Source organism: Pinus tabuliformis, chromosome 1_1 (assembly GCF_031772625.1).
Source record: "Pinus tabuliformis cultivar Carrire ecotype Pingquan chromosome 1_1, CPIR1, whole genome shotgun sequence".
In the NCBI taxonomy this organism is placed as follows: domain Eukaryota; kingdom Viridiplantae; phylum Streptophyta; class Pinopsida; order Pinales; family Pinaceae; genus Pinus; species Pinus tabuliformis.
This window is the reverse complement of record NC_142297.1, coordinates 230,073,467-230,086,326: the sequence shown is the minus strand read 5'-3', so window position 1 is coordinate 230,086,326 and position 12,860 is coordinate 230,073,467. Positions and strand designations below refer to the sequence as shown.

The 12,860-nt window shown below is 40.4% G+C and overlaps 1 protein-coding gene across 1 annotated transcript; it reads left to right on the top strand.

Moving 5' to 3' along the window:
* The first annotated feature begins 5,131 nt into the window (after positions 1 to 5,131).
* On the top strand, positions 5,132 to 10,293 carry LOC149212372 (uncharacterized). Its single transcript, XM_089390597.1, has 4 exons — positions 5,132 to 6,229; positions 6,344 to 7,460; positions 7,584 to 7,946; positions 8,058 to 10,293. Exons 1-4 carry the CDS (start codon positions 5,133 to 5,135, stop codon positions 9,822 to 9,824), a joined length of 4,344 nt encoding a protein of 1,447 aa, XP_089246723.1. The 5' UTR covers position 5,132; the 3' UTR covers positions 9,825 to 10,293.
* Positions 10,294 to 12,860: the final 2,567 nt, after the last annotated feature.

The following is a 12,860-nucleotide window of genomic DNA, read 5'->3' as shown; positions in this document are numbered from 1 at the left end:
TAGATAGAATGGATGCATGATAAATTACATGAAGCCGAGGAGAAAGTAATCTCCTCTTCCAGTGCATAGACTCCAAGGCAGCAGGAAAAACAAATTACTGAAGAAAGGACTGAAAAAGGAAAAGAGCAAGAGTAGGGAAAAACAGGGAAGAGATCTAGAGAAGATCAGTCACCAGGGACTAATACTTCTATGAAAGAATTCAGGTTGAAGTACAAGAAGAAGCCTAGGAAACATATGGACATAGATAAAAGATCACCACAGCAGACAGTGATCAACATAATTGATATTCCAGATTCATCCCCAGCTGGAGGACAACCCTTTCATGTCACTCCGATTTCAGAAAGGCAACAGTCTCTTCAAGTGTCCTCATCTACAAAGGTGACTGAAGAGAAAGAAGAGACAGTCTTTGATACATTCAGAGAGATCAAAATCAGAAATGAAATGTTGAAGAAGAGCACCTGTGCTCAGTTTTGGAAGCAAAGTGCAACTGCACAAGGCAGACTTCTCTCTGCCTTTGATTCAGAGAAGGGAAAAATGCATATGGTATTTTTGGAGGCACAGATATCAAAGCCCAAAACTCCAGCAGACTACAAGAAAACTTCCTTTGATTTTGATGTCAAGAATTTCCATCATATTGATCAGCTAGAGATGCACAAGAAAACAGGTGAAATGATTTCATCTACTTTGACCAGCACTTCTATGAATTTGTTCAAAATGCAGGTGGCCCTTTCAAATGCTCAGTCCCAGTTGAAGATGGAAAGGATTTCATCATTGTCAAAGGGCAACAGAATTAAGTCTTTGGAAGACTTAGTAGTAAAAATTAGGCATGATCCCTCATATACAAAAGCAGCTGAAGAAGTAATCAAGAAGAAAGAATTAGATATTGCAGCTCTAAAGAAGCATCTCAAGCTGCCTGCTACACATGACCCACTGACCAAGGAGATAGAGGAAACAGAGAGCCTAAAGGCTGACATGATGAAATTAATAGTGGAGCAATCTATCCAGATCAAATAGATGAAGAGAGAGATGGAAAAGATGGTGCAGGAGAAAGAAAAAGTAGCACAGGTGGCCAGCACAACAATGGAGGCCCTTCCTCTAACAACCCTTCCCATAACTACTCCAACAAGTACAGCCACAGGAGCAGGAAGAAGTGCAGAAAATTTGGCTAGATCTATGGAAGTTATGAATTTGCAGAGTGAAGAAATCAAGAGGCTGGAATCTGAAGTTGGTGTGCTGCAAGATCAAATTTAAAGAGCTGAAAACAATTGCTTGGTAGAGATGCAGAGAGCAAAGGCATTCATAGAAAAGCTGCAGAAGTCAGAAAAAGAAGCATGCATTCGAAATACTCTAGGGAGGGTTAAAGAGATTATTTGGCATAATATAATCAATGGAATGAATGAAATTTGGCTGAGCATACAAATTATCTTTGAGAAGAAGGAATTAATGGAGAAAGCCAGAGAAGCCATTTCAACCACCAATACAGGGTTGGGAGATATGCCAGCAACAGCAAACAAATTATCAAATTTTTGAATGCAAGAAACAAGTATGAGCTGGAAGAATTGGGAGTGGCAGATAGAACATAGACTATACTACAGGTCAAGAAGGTGTTGACAAAGAAGAGTTTAAATGTGCAGCTAGAAGAAAAATGCCAAATTCTAGACCTAACAGTCAACAGATTTTTCAATAGAATGTAGCCTCTACATCAGAAAGGTCTTCCCTCTCTATTTGTTATAAATGAAAAACTCATGGACAGAGGAGATTATGTCAAGAAATTACAGGGCATAGCCACAGATGTTGCAAATCTGTCTAACATCAAAGGCAACATAACAGGAAAGGCATTGCTGGAAGCAATCAACAATCAAATTTACATTGAACATGAGCTGAAACACATGTTTTTAGTCAAGCCATCATTTGCCAAATACACTGATGCTGATGAAGTGTACAGAAGATTAACCAAGATAAAAATTCTAGATGGTGAAGCATGGAGTGAGCTATGTGATTATCAGGAGGAATGAGACAAGGACGATTAGAGTGACCATACAGGCATGAGTCAGCACCAGCCACGTCAGCAGAACCACTTCAGTCAAACTAATACTTCAGGCAACAACATCCTTGAAAAAGAGGGACACATGTCCCAGTTTTCTCAGCGTGGCCACTCCATGGCTACATTAGTCATTTTTTCTTTCATTGTAATAAATAATAGATTTCCAAGTGTACAAGGCAAATCGTTGTATTTTTTGTTTAAATACTCCATGCATTGGGAGTATTAGGGGTTGGACCCTAGTCATTTGAACGATTTTTCTGTTTGGAGCATTGTAATTTTGAGTTGGAGTATCAATAAAAAGGATCGTTTACAGGATACTTGATATGTTTTGATCTGGTGATGTCTTTCTTTCTATTTTTAATGTATTTGTGTCTATGCATACATCTTTGATTCTTATTGTAAATCAGAAATTATAGTTTAAGATATGTTGTTGGAGCACCTTACTGCTATCTGTGTTTACAATCTATATGTTTTCCTCAGAAGTATGATTAGAAAATACTTTAATTCTTTTTAATCCTGACTGATATCATTTTTCTCCAATTCCATTTATCACTATGCTTTTAAGATCTAATAAAAATAGTTAGCTCGCCCTGTAAATGCTCCGGAAAGTTGATGTTGCCACCCATCCTATGACTCCATAGCCCAATGGAAAATATTCAAGAATGATCTCCCCCGCCGCCACCCCCCCCAACAACCAAATGAACAAACAAGCAATCAATCAAGCAATCCCTTTATTTTTAATATCTAGCCTAAAACATTAAAGCACTGAATTTAAAGTTAAATCATAAATGTATAGAGAGAGCCCTCTCTGAGTTCAGGAAGGCTAGGTCCTAGACTCATAAGTGTTTGATGTATCCTTTGTGACTTTTGTCTTACCAATCTTCAAAATCACAGAACGATAACACAACCTGCTCGTGATCAACGTTTTCTAGTAAGAGACTAGGGTGCATTGGTCCTTAAAATGACTAAAACAAGGTGCTTTCTAGCAGAAACTCAGGGATTAGAATGAGTCATGCTTAGGGCTTTGCGAAAGGATGAAGAAAAGGAGGTCAAAGGATGTTGATTGATCAAGTTGAAGGCTTATTGACCAGATGTGACAAAATCGCCTATAACACTCTTTTTTCCTCAACTAAAAGTGATGATACCATTCCTTCTAATGATTGAGAGGACATTTGACTTAATGTAAATACAATGTTGCTATACTTGGAAGATAGACTATTTAACATAATTGCTTTAGCATCATCATTTTCTACATTGATACCAATTTCAACTAATTTCCTAAACAGAGACATTAACTCATTTATATGATTAGAGAGAGGTGTCTCATCATGCATTTTGAGACAAAAGAGTTGTAGTTTCAAAGATAACTTTGTGGTCATAACCTTTTCCCCAAATAACGTACTCAAATGTTTTCATGGGCTGATTTTGTTAAATCAATCAAATGCATCTAAGTGTCTCAAAGACCCAATCCAATTATAGCCTTAGCTTGTCTTCTTTGTTTTCCAATTGAAATAAAAGCTTGGCATCGGTAAGAGCCTTTTCGGTTCCTTCTACTATACTCCACAAACCTCTACTCATAAGATGCATTTGAATTTTAACTTTCCATGCATGAAAGTTGATGCCATTAAATTTCTCTAAAGGTAAAGAATCCATATTACTTCTTTTATATTTAATATTTGTTCTTCTCCCACGCTACTGTAAGCAATTTTAATTTTGTGCACTTGAGGCCAAATATCAAGAGATCAAACTGAGCAAAATTGAATTCAGAGAGGCAAACGATCTAGACCTGCGAGTAGCTTGGTATTACAGAGACAGAATATTAACTGAGCGGGCGCTGCATGCATTTATTGTATTGGGGTTTCGCTGAGATCAGAAAATTACATGGCTCCAATAGTAATAATGTGCAAAGAATGGGAATCGAGATCAGAATATTACATGGCTCCAATAGTAATAATGTGCAGAGAATAGGAATCAATCCCTAGATCAGATTGGTAAAGAGACAGAGAAACCCGAGCCCCCACTGTTAAAGCTTCTCCGAAGAGAATAAGAAAGGGAGTTGAAGAAGAATCACAAATATCACAATTGGAAAGATATTATTAGTTATGTGTGCTCTATATGCGTACGCATATCATTGAATGAGTTGTACACATCTCCACTTCCATTCTTTCTTATCCTCATTATCCACACACGGATCTAATAGAAATATCGTCCTTTTCTATTAAAAAACACGCGGGTAATAGACTATACCTCGAAACCGAAGCCATTAAAGAATTTACACGGAAACATCGGACAATAAAGGAAGGTAAAAGTTTAAATGGGTAAGATTTCGATTTTTTCATAATGATTTGGAATTTGTGAGGAAGATGAGTGGAATTGTAATTTTTTTCAATTTTTCTATTAAAGAATTTACATGGAAACATCGGACATTAAAGGAAGGTAAAAGTTTAAATGTGGTAGGATTTCGATTTTTTCATAATGATTTGGAATTTTTGAGGAAGATGAGTGGAATTGTAATTTTTTTTTAATTTTTCTATTAAAGAATTTACATGGAAACATTGGACATTAAAGGAAGGTAAAAGTTTAAATGTGGTAGGATTTTGATTTTTCATAATGATTTGGAATTTGTGAGGAAGATGAGTGGAATTGTAATTTCTTTTAATTTTTTCATTTAAGAATTTACATGGAAACATCGGACATTAAAGGAAGGTAAAAGTTTAAATGTGGTAGGATTTCGATTTTTTCATGGAAACATCGGACATTAAAGGAAGGTAAAAGTTTAAATGCGGTAGGATTTCGATTTTTTCATAATGATTTGGAATTTGGGAGGAAGATGAGTGGAATTGTAATTTTTTTTAATGGTTGAATTTATATTTAATAATTTTAATAGTTTTCCTAATTTATAAACAAAATTACAAAATATATATTATTACAAAAAAACTGAAATCTTAACGTGTCCAGCCTACGCGCCATGGTAAGTATGCATCCTCTTTCATTCTAATCCCCTCATTCTAATCGCCCCCAACTCATAACTCAGCTCCTCCCTCGGCAATTTGCTCATCCTGTTTCTGTCTTCATACTCCAATTAGCAATGGCATGCCAGTCATCTGCATCCGAAATTGAAATTGAAATTGAAAGTCCGGCTTCTCCTCCCGATTACCCCCGAGCTGCTAATGACTTTGAGGCGTCGACCTCCTTCTCCACGGCTGCATCATCTGCATTTGAAATTGAAATTGAAAGTGAAAGTCCGGCTTCTCCTCCCGATTACCCCCGAGCTGCTAATGACTTTGAGGAGTCGACCTCCTTCTCCACGGCTGCTTCATCTGCATTTGAAATTGAAATTGAAAGTCCGGCTCCTCCTCCCGATTACCCCCGAGCTGCTAATGACTTTGAGGCGTCGACCTCCGCCTACACGGCTGCTTCATCTGCATTTGAAATTGAAATTGTCAGTGAAAGTCGGGCTCCTCCTACGGATTACCCCCGAGCTGCTAATGACTTTGAGGCGTCGACCTCCGCCTACATGACTGCTTCATCTGCATTTGAAATTGAAATTGTCAGTGAAAACCGGGCTCCTCCTGCCGATTACCCTCGAGCTGCTAATGACTTTGAGGCGTCGACCTCCGCCTACACTGCTGCAAACGACTTTGAGGCATCGACCTCGGCCTCCACGGCTGTTGATACCAATGAGAACAGCAGCATTTCTTACGGGCACGATGTCTTTATAAGCCATCGGGGCCCCGATGTCAAGAAGACATTTGCCAGCCATCTGTATCACCGCCTTCTTGTACATCATGTGCGAGCCTTTCTGGACAAACCAGAAATGCAGGAGGGAGAAAACATAAGTGCTCAGATAAAAGATGCTATTGCAACAGCCGCTGTTCATGTCGTTATTTTCTCTCCTGGTTTTGCGGATTCTCGTTGGTGTCTCGACGAGCTTGTCGACATGTTGGAATCGAAGGCTCCCATCATTCCAGTGTTCTATAACGTCACACCTGCTGATCTACGGTGGACGCAGGGCAAAGATGGAGTGTACGCTGACGCCTTACTTAATCTCGAAAAGAAAACGACATATGACTCTGAAAGTCAGGAAGAGAAGCCACGGTATAGCTCCAATACTATCGAAAATTGGAGAAAGGCTCTTGCTACTGTTTCAGAAATAAGCGGTTTTGAGCTGGCCGCTTTTGATGGGTGAGAATTCAACACTCCCGTTATCATATTACTTTATGATAGCTATTTTAAAATATATAGATGGATGGATGTTTGTTTCTCACTAGTTATATATATTTTGTTTTGAATAACCAGCGACGAGGGCGTGCTGCTGGAGAAGCTGGTTGAACTTCTGTTGAAAAAGGTCAAAAAGAAAGAGAAAGAGGTGTATGTGGCCGATTATCCAACGGGTTTGGAGGAGAAGGTGAAACATTTCGAAAGTTTCTTATCGAAACTGCCTGAAAATAGACCCAAGGTAGCGGCCATTGTAGGGTTAGGTGGAATAGGAAAGACAACACTGGCAAAAGAAGTCTTCAATCGGAAGAGACCCTACTATCGTAGAACCTGCTTTTTATCTGCAGTTAGAGATACATCTAAAAGCGGAGGAGGCTCTCTAGTTGGTTTGCAGAAAAAACTTCTTCGGAGCTTGTTTGGAAACGATTACCAAATAGACAGTATTGATATTGGTAAACAGCAGCTCATGTCGTGTTTCCGATCCTTTTCTCACGGCATGCTAATTTTGGATGATGTAGATCATCTGGATCAGCTGGATGCACTTTTGCCAGGTGCAGATAAATATACCTTTCCCTCAAACTGTTTAATTTTGATTACGTCCCGGAACAAATGTGTTCTTGCAAGCTCAGGAATACAACCTGAATCGATTTATCAGTTAACCGGCCTGAGTACACATCACTCCAGGGAGCTCTTCTGCCGCTATGCTTTCTGTCAGCCCCATCCGCTCCCCTGTTTTCAATATTTTGTAGATAGTATTTTAAAGATTTGCGCTGGAATGCCTTTATCCCTAAAAGTAATAGGGAGTCATTTTTGTGGAAACACAGATGAAACTTACTGGGAGGCCGAATTGAGGAGACTTAAATATGGGCATCCTGATATACAACAAATTCTTAAAATTAGTTTTGATTCACTCGATGAAGAGGAGAAACAACTATTTTTGTATATTTCTTGTTTTCTCATAAGAGAAAAGATGGATACGGCCATGAAAGTATGGGACCAATCAGGGTCTGTATTTCAAAATTTACAGAACAAATCTCTTGTTGAGGTAGACGGTGAATATTTTATACATATGCACGATCACCTAAGAGAATTGGGAAGAAGGATCGCTGAGAATTCAGGATTCCGCATTCCCTATTTGTGGGATCGGACGGAGAACAGCAACATTGGTAGTTTGTTGCGTATGTTAGAGCAACCAGCTGTAAGTGCTTCAGTCATTCAAGCCTTTAAAAAGAGTTTATTCAATATTTACGGAATCCCGATGTTCAAATTCTTCATTGTTTTTAAAGAAGCATAATGTTTCAATTCTTGTCTGTATTTACAGAATCACAATGTTTGCGGAATTAGCATGGTTCCTAGTGCAAATCAAAAGCCAAAGTATTATGCACCATTCCGGTCAGACATGACATGGTTCAAAAGGACGACTCATGCGCTGTTGGGGAACCCCGTGATGAAGCTTTGCAATAGACTACACAAAACTGTTAGTATGGACAACTTGCAACTTCTTGTTACCGAAGACCAGCTTTTGGAAAGCATTTTGAGGACGGTGGCTTTGCCAAATCTGAGATGGCTTCGCTGGTACAAGTGTGGCCACTCTTGTCTGCCTTCCTGGATTCCAAAGGAGAATCTACGAGTCCTACACGTAGCCGGGAAAGCATTGAAAATATTGTGGCAATGCAAAGCGCAGGTAAATAAGAAATTTGTCAAGGAGTAACTTTCTGTGCGCTATGGATATCTCGCACCGCAAAATTGAATTTCTGCATCTTTATTATAGTTTAAATACTTTAACATTTTGCAGGCACCTTTGCAGCTGCGGGAGTTAAAGATTTTGGCTCCTCTCTCAAAGCTTCCCAAGTCCATTGGACAGTTGAAGCACCTCGAAGAGATTTACATCTGGTTACACAGGCAGAACAATATGACATCACTGCCTGATGAATTTTGTCAGCTGCCATCTTTGAAGCGTTTCGAGTTAATAAATGCTTGCGAAATGAAGTCGTTGCCGGATTCGTTTGGCAATTTGGTCACCCTCGAACACCTCAATCTGTCGTGCTCCTGCAATTTGATGAGGCTTCCAAATTCCTTCGAGAAGTTAATTAGGCTTAAATATCTTGATCTAAGAGGTAGCAATAGTTTGATTATTTCGACCACAACCCACAAAAGTATAGCGAGATGGAGGAAGCGGCACGTCCAGGAGTGGAACAAGAGGGAGAAGGAGCAGGAGCAGGAGGATCAGTGGGTGGAGTCGGAGGAGAGGGTGTGGAGGGACAAGTGGATAGACCGGCAGATAAAGAGGAAAAGGGAGAGGGAGAAGGAATTGGTGGAGATTGATGAGTGGGTGGAGTTTGAGGAGTGGGTGGAGTTGGAGGAGAGGGTGTGGAGTGACAAGTGGATGGACCGGCAGTGGAGGATGAAGCGGAGAATACGGCCTCTCGCGTATTTTTTGGGCGTGTTGTCCATATTTTTGTTGGTGTACACTCCGGTGCTTATGTCGTCTAGGGGGTCCGTGATGTGGGTGTCCTTCTTGCCGATGTTTGCGTTGTCGACGTTGTGGCGTTTTGGAAGTTGTGGCATCAATATATGTGGGGGAAGCTTGGGGAGGAAGCTGTACCAGCAGTGGAAGATGAAGCGGAGAATACGGAGAATTTTGGGCGTGATGTTTGTGTTGTACATAATTTTTTTGGTGTACATTATTACGATGTCTTGGTTGTCTGGGTGGCCCATGACGTCGGTGGCCTGGACGATGTTGGTGTTAGTTACCTGCCTCTATATTTGTTGGGGAAGATTGCGGAGGAAGCTGTACGAGAGGAGGTGGGAAGCGTGGAGGGCAGAGAGGGAATGGGCGGAGAGGAAATGGGCGGTGAAGGAGTGTCCGAGGATGAGGGAGACGAGTGACACTGCCTCTCTAACACACTTTAGGCAGGCACTGTTGGCCGAGGAGATGAACCAATTAATGCCTCTCCAACTTCCACCGTCTCTCCAAGAATTACATATAAAGGAATTACCTAGCACTTATGAAAACCTCTGCAATCTGGAAGTCTTGGAATTGGATGGCTCTTTCTCGAAAATGCTGCCGCGTTCGCTCAGCGTCCTAAGTAATTTGAAGGAATTGAGACTGGTTAATTGCCCGAGATTGAAGTGTTTGCCGGATTCCCTCGGACAGTTGAGCGTGTTGGAAGTCAAATGTTGTCCTGGTCTTGTTGATGTTAGAACATTGCCGACTACGCTCATCCAGCTGAGCTTGATTTCTTGTCCTAAATTGAAGAAATTAGATCTGGGCCTTTTTGGTCTTGCCGAACTTCAAACGCTAAACCTTAGCGGGTGGACAGAAGTGGAGGAACTGGCAGGTATTGAAACATTGGTATCTCTGGAGGAGCTGCGAGCATCTGGATGTGAAAATCTGAAGAGAATACGGGGTTTGGGGCAGCTCACAAAACTTAAACAACTGGATGTTCATGGATGCAGCAAGATAGAAGAGCTGGAAGGTGTTGAACGTTTGAGGTTGTTGGAGAAGCTTGATGGCTCTGACTGTCCAGCTTTGCACTGCGATGGGAGAGCACCTCGATGAGATTGAAGGAAGGCATGCTACACATTTGAAAATCAAAGCCTAAGAACACAGTTTTTGCAGTGACAACAGGTGATCATCGGTCTGCAGGAGAGCTTTAATCACTTGATGTTCCATTTGTAAAAGGCTAAATCCTGGATTGGAGAATCACGGAACCAGCACATGACCTTCTCTCTACCGTATAATTATCTGCAGTTAACAGAGTATGCAACTGTATGTTAGAATGCCCGCATTATCAGAATTAATTATATTTTTGTTATTTATCAGAATGCTCGCATTGTAATTTTGTGATTTCATCCGTTTGGAAACTCTAATTTGAAGGAACCAACCTGGCTGTTAAATGTGTAATTTCAACGCAGCCGAAAACCACCAAACAAAACCACCTATCTTGTTCGCACCGCCTTTTGGCAAAGGCTGTTTTTCCTTGGAGCCCTCCGAACACATTCACTCGCTGCCACGCGTCCCATGTACGAGCACCGAAAAATCACTTTCCCCGGACGGTAAAGTTCGTTTGTTTTGCCCGAGGTTGGTGTGCGAACCTCGTTGGATCAGCCAAGTGATCTGGGCATGAAATCTTCGATCAGCCAAGTGATCTGGGCATGAAATCTTCACCGTCGATCTTCGGAAAGTGCACAGGCCCACGTCAAATCGATTTTTACCTGGAGTAAAAGGTTTATGGGTTGACCGCCGTAGGAGGAATTCAATGTTTTTAATGTGTCTTCGTAGATATTAGGTGGAGGCGTTAATTTTAGTCATGGGCATATGTTTAATTTTGGTAATGGGCATAAGTCCCATATATCTTTTATATATATGTTTTATATAGATTTAGGTGAGACCCATTTAATATCGTTATGGGCATGTATTTAATATAGTTTTTTTTTATATGTTTTATGTTCACGTGCAGTAGTTTTATTGGTGTGGTGACTGCTCACAGCAGTGTGTAAAAAAATATATGAACAGGTTGTAATGTTTTAGTTTTTGTGATAAAAAAAAACTGAGGTATAGCAAAAAACCATGTGTGGTTTTGCACAGCAGTGCATAAAGGAAATGGTGGAGCGATTTTGTAAGGCTGTGTGAATTTTGTTTACAGCAGTAAACTTATGCAAACTTTTATTACAGCAGTAAGTTGTTTTTCACAGGCAGTGAATGTTAAAAAGATTTTACAGTGGTAAATCCCTCTTAGTAACAGAGGATGAATATGTATGAGGCAATATATTTTTGAATAGAAATGCTTTGTGTCAGTTTAATGGTGTCATCTGAGTCATTTTGTTTCTAAGAGGTTTTCTGTCAAAAGATCCTGGACAGAGTAAACAGAGCATTGTCTCTGTAGTGGTTATTTTATTTGGTTTTGGTATTTCTCCATTTAAAAAAAAATACCCAACAGTGGTATCAGAGCAAGGCTTAGGCTCTTTGTAGGAGACAAAGAAGCTGAAGGGAGAAGGTTGTTGCTGCAGCAAAACCTCTCAGGCAGTTAGAAGACTCAGACAGCGAAGGATTCAGGTATTCCCCAAAAGCATTTCTCTTGTTATTGCAGAAGACAGTCAGTTTTTAAAAAAAATCACAGTCAAGGATTTAAAACCATAGTTCAAGATGCAAGGAATGGCAAGCACAAGCATGGGTATGTTCAACACCCAGCTCCCACACTTTAATGGGAAGAACTATGACTACTGGTCTATAACCATGAGAGCTTTGTTCATCGCTCAAGATATATGGGAACTAGTAGAATATGGGTTTGAGGAACCAGCAGATGAAAATGTGTTCAATGCACTAACTCAGGGAGAGAAGGATCAGCTGAAGCTCAATAGGAAGAAGGATGCAAAGGCCATTGTCTTGTTGTATCAAGCAGTGGACCAGAGTATATTCCCAAGGATAGCAGCAGCTAAAACATCACACAATGCATGGGAAACCCTTAAGACAGCCTATCAAGGCATGGAGAGAGTGAAGACAGCAAAATTGCAAATGCTGAGAAAGGATTTTGAAAACTTGAAGATGAAGGAGTCAGACAACATTGAATCATTCTTCACTCATGTGATTGGTGTAATCACACAAATGAGAACTCATGGAGAAACCATTGAAGATAGAAGAATAGTGGAGAAAATATTGAGGGTCTTACCCTCAAGGTTCGATGCCATAGTCACCACCATTGAAGAGACAAAGGATCTCTCAAGCTATTCAGTTGATGAGCTACATGCATCACTGATGACTCATGAGCAGAGGTTGAGTAGGAATGAAAACTCATCCCTTGAGCAAGCCTTCAAGACCCAGATGTCTTTTGGAAGAGGAAGAGGTCAAGGCAAAGGAAACAAAAGAGGAAGAGGCAGAAGCCAGAACAGAGGTGGAAGGAACAGCCCATCAAATGCACAAGGAAGAGGCAGCAATCCAAATCAGAACCAAGGTCAAGGCAGCAACCAACAAAGAGAACAGTATCATGCTCAAGGACAAAGGTATGATAAATCTAATGTTCAATGCTATTATTGCAAAAAGTATGGACATTATGCTAGTGATTGTAGAAAGAAACAGCATGATATGAACAACAGACAAAATGCAAATGTTACAAGAGAAAACAGCAGTCAAGAAAATGTCCTGTTAGCTTGTAACATGGCTGAAACACATAGTGAAGACATTTGGTTTTTAGACTCAGGTTGCAGCAACCATATGACAGGGAATGTAGCCCTCTTTTCAGCCTTAAATCAGAATTTGAAATCAGAGGTCACTCTAGGAACTGATAGTAAAGTGTCTGTTATGGGAAAAGGGGAGGTAAAAATATTTTCAAAACAAGGAGAAAAGAAAACCATAGCAGATGTATACTATGTTCCCGGAATGAGATGTAACCTCTTGAGTGTTGGACAGCTTATCCAAAAGGGTTACAATGTTTACTTTGTAAATGATGTGTGCACCATCATGGACATACCACCCAGCAAAAGATGCATTGCTGAAGTGAAGATGACAAGGAACAGGATGTTCCCTCTCCGGATCCGGGCAGACATGAAAAACAAAAGGGAAATGGCAGCAGTCACCCAAGAGGCCTTCCAAAGCGTG

Excerpts from the sequence above, each read along its gene's own strand:
- LOC149212372 (XM_089390597.1), top strand. The coding sequence starts at position 5,133 with ATGGCATGCCAGTCATCTGCATCCGAAATTGAAATTGAAATTGAAAGT. Across the intron at positions 6,230-6,343 it reads GAGCTGGCCGCTTTTGATGG|CGACGAGGGCGTGCTGCTGG; the intron begins GTGAGAATTCAA and ends TTGAATAACCAG. Across the intron at positions 7,947-8,057 it reads TGTGGCAATGCAAAGCGCAG|GCACCTTTGCAGCTGCGGGA; the intron begins GTAAATAAGAAA and ends AACATTTTGCAG.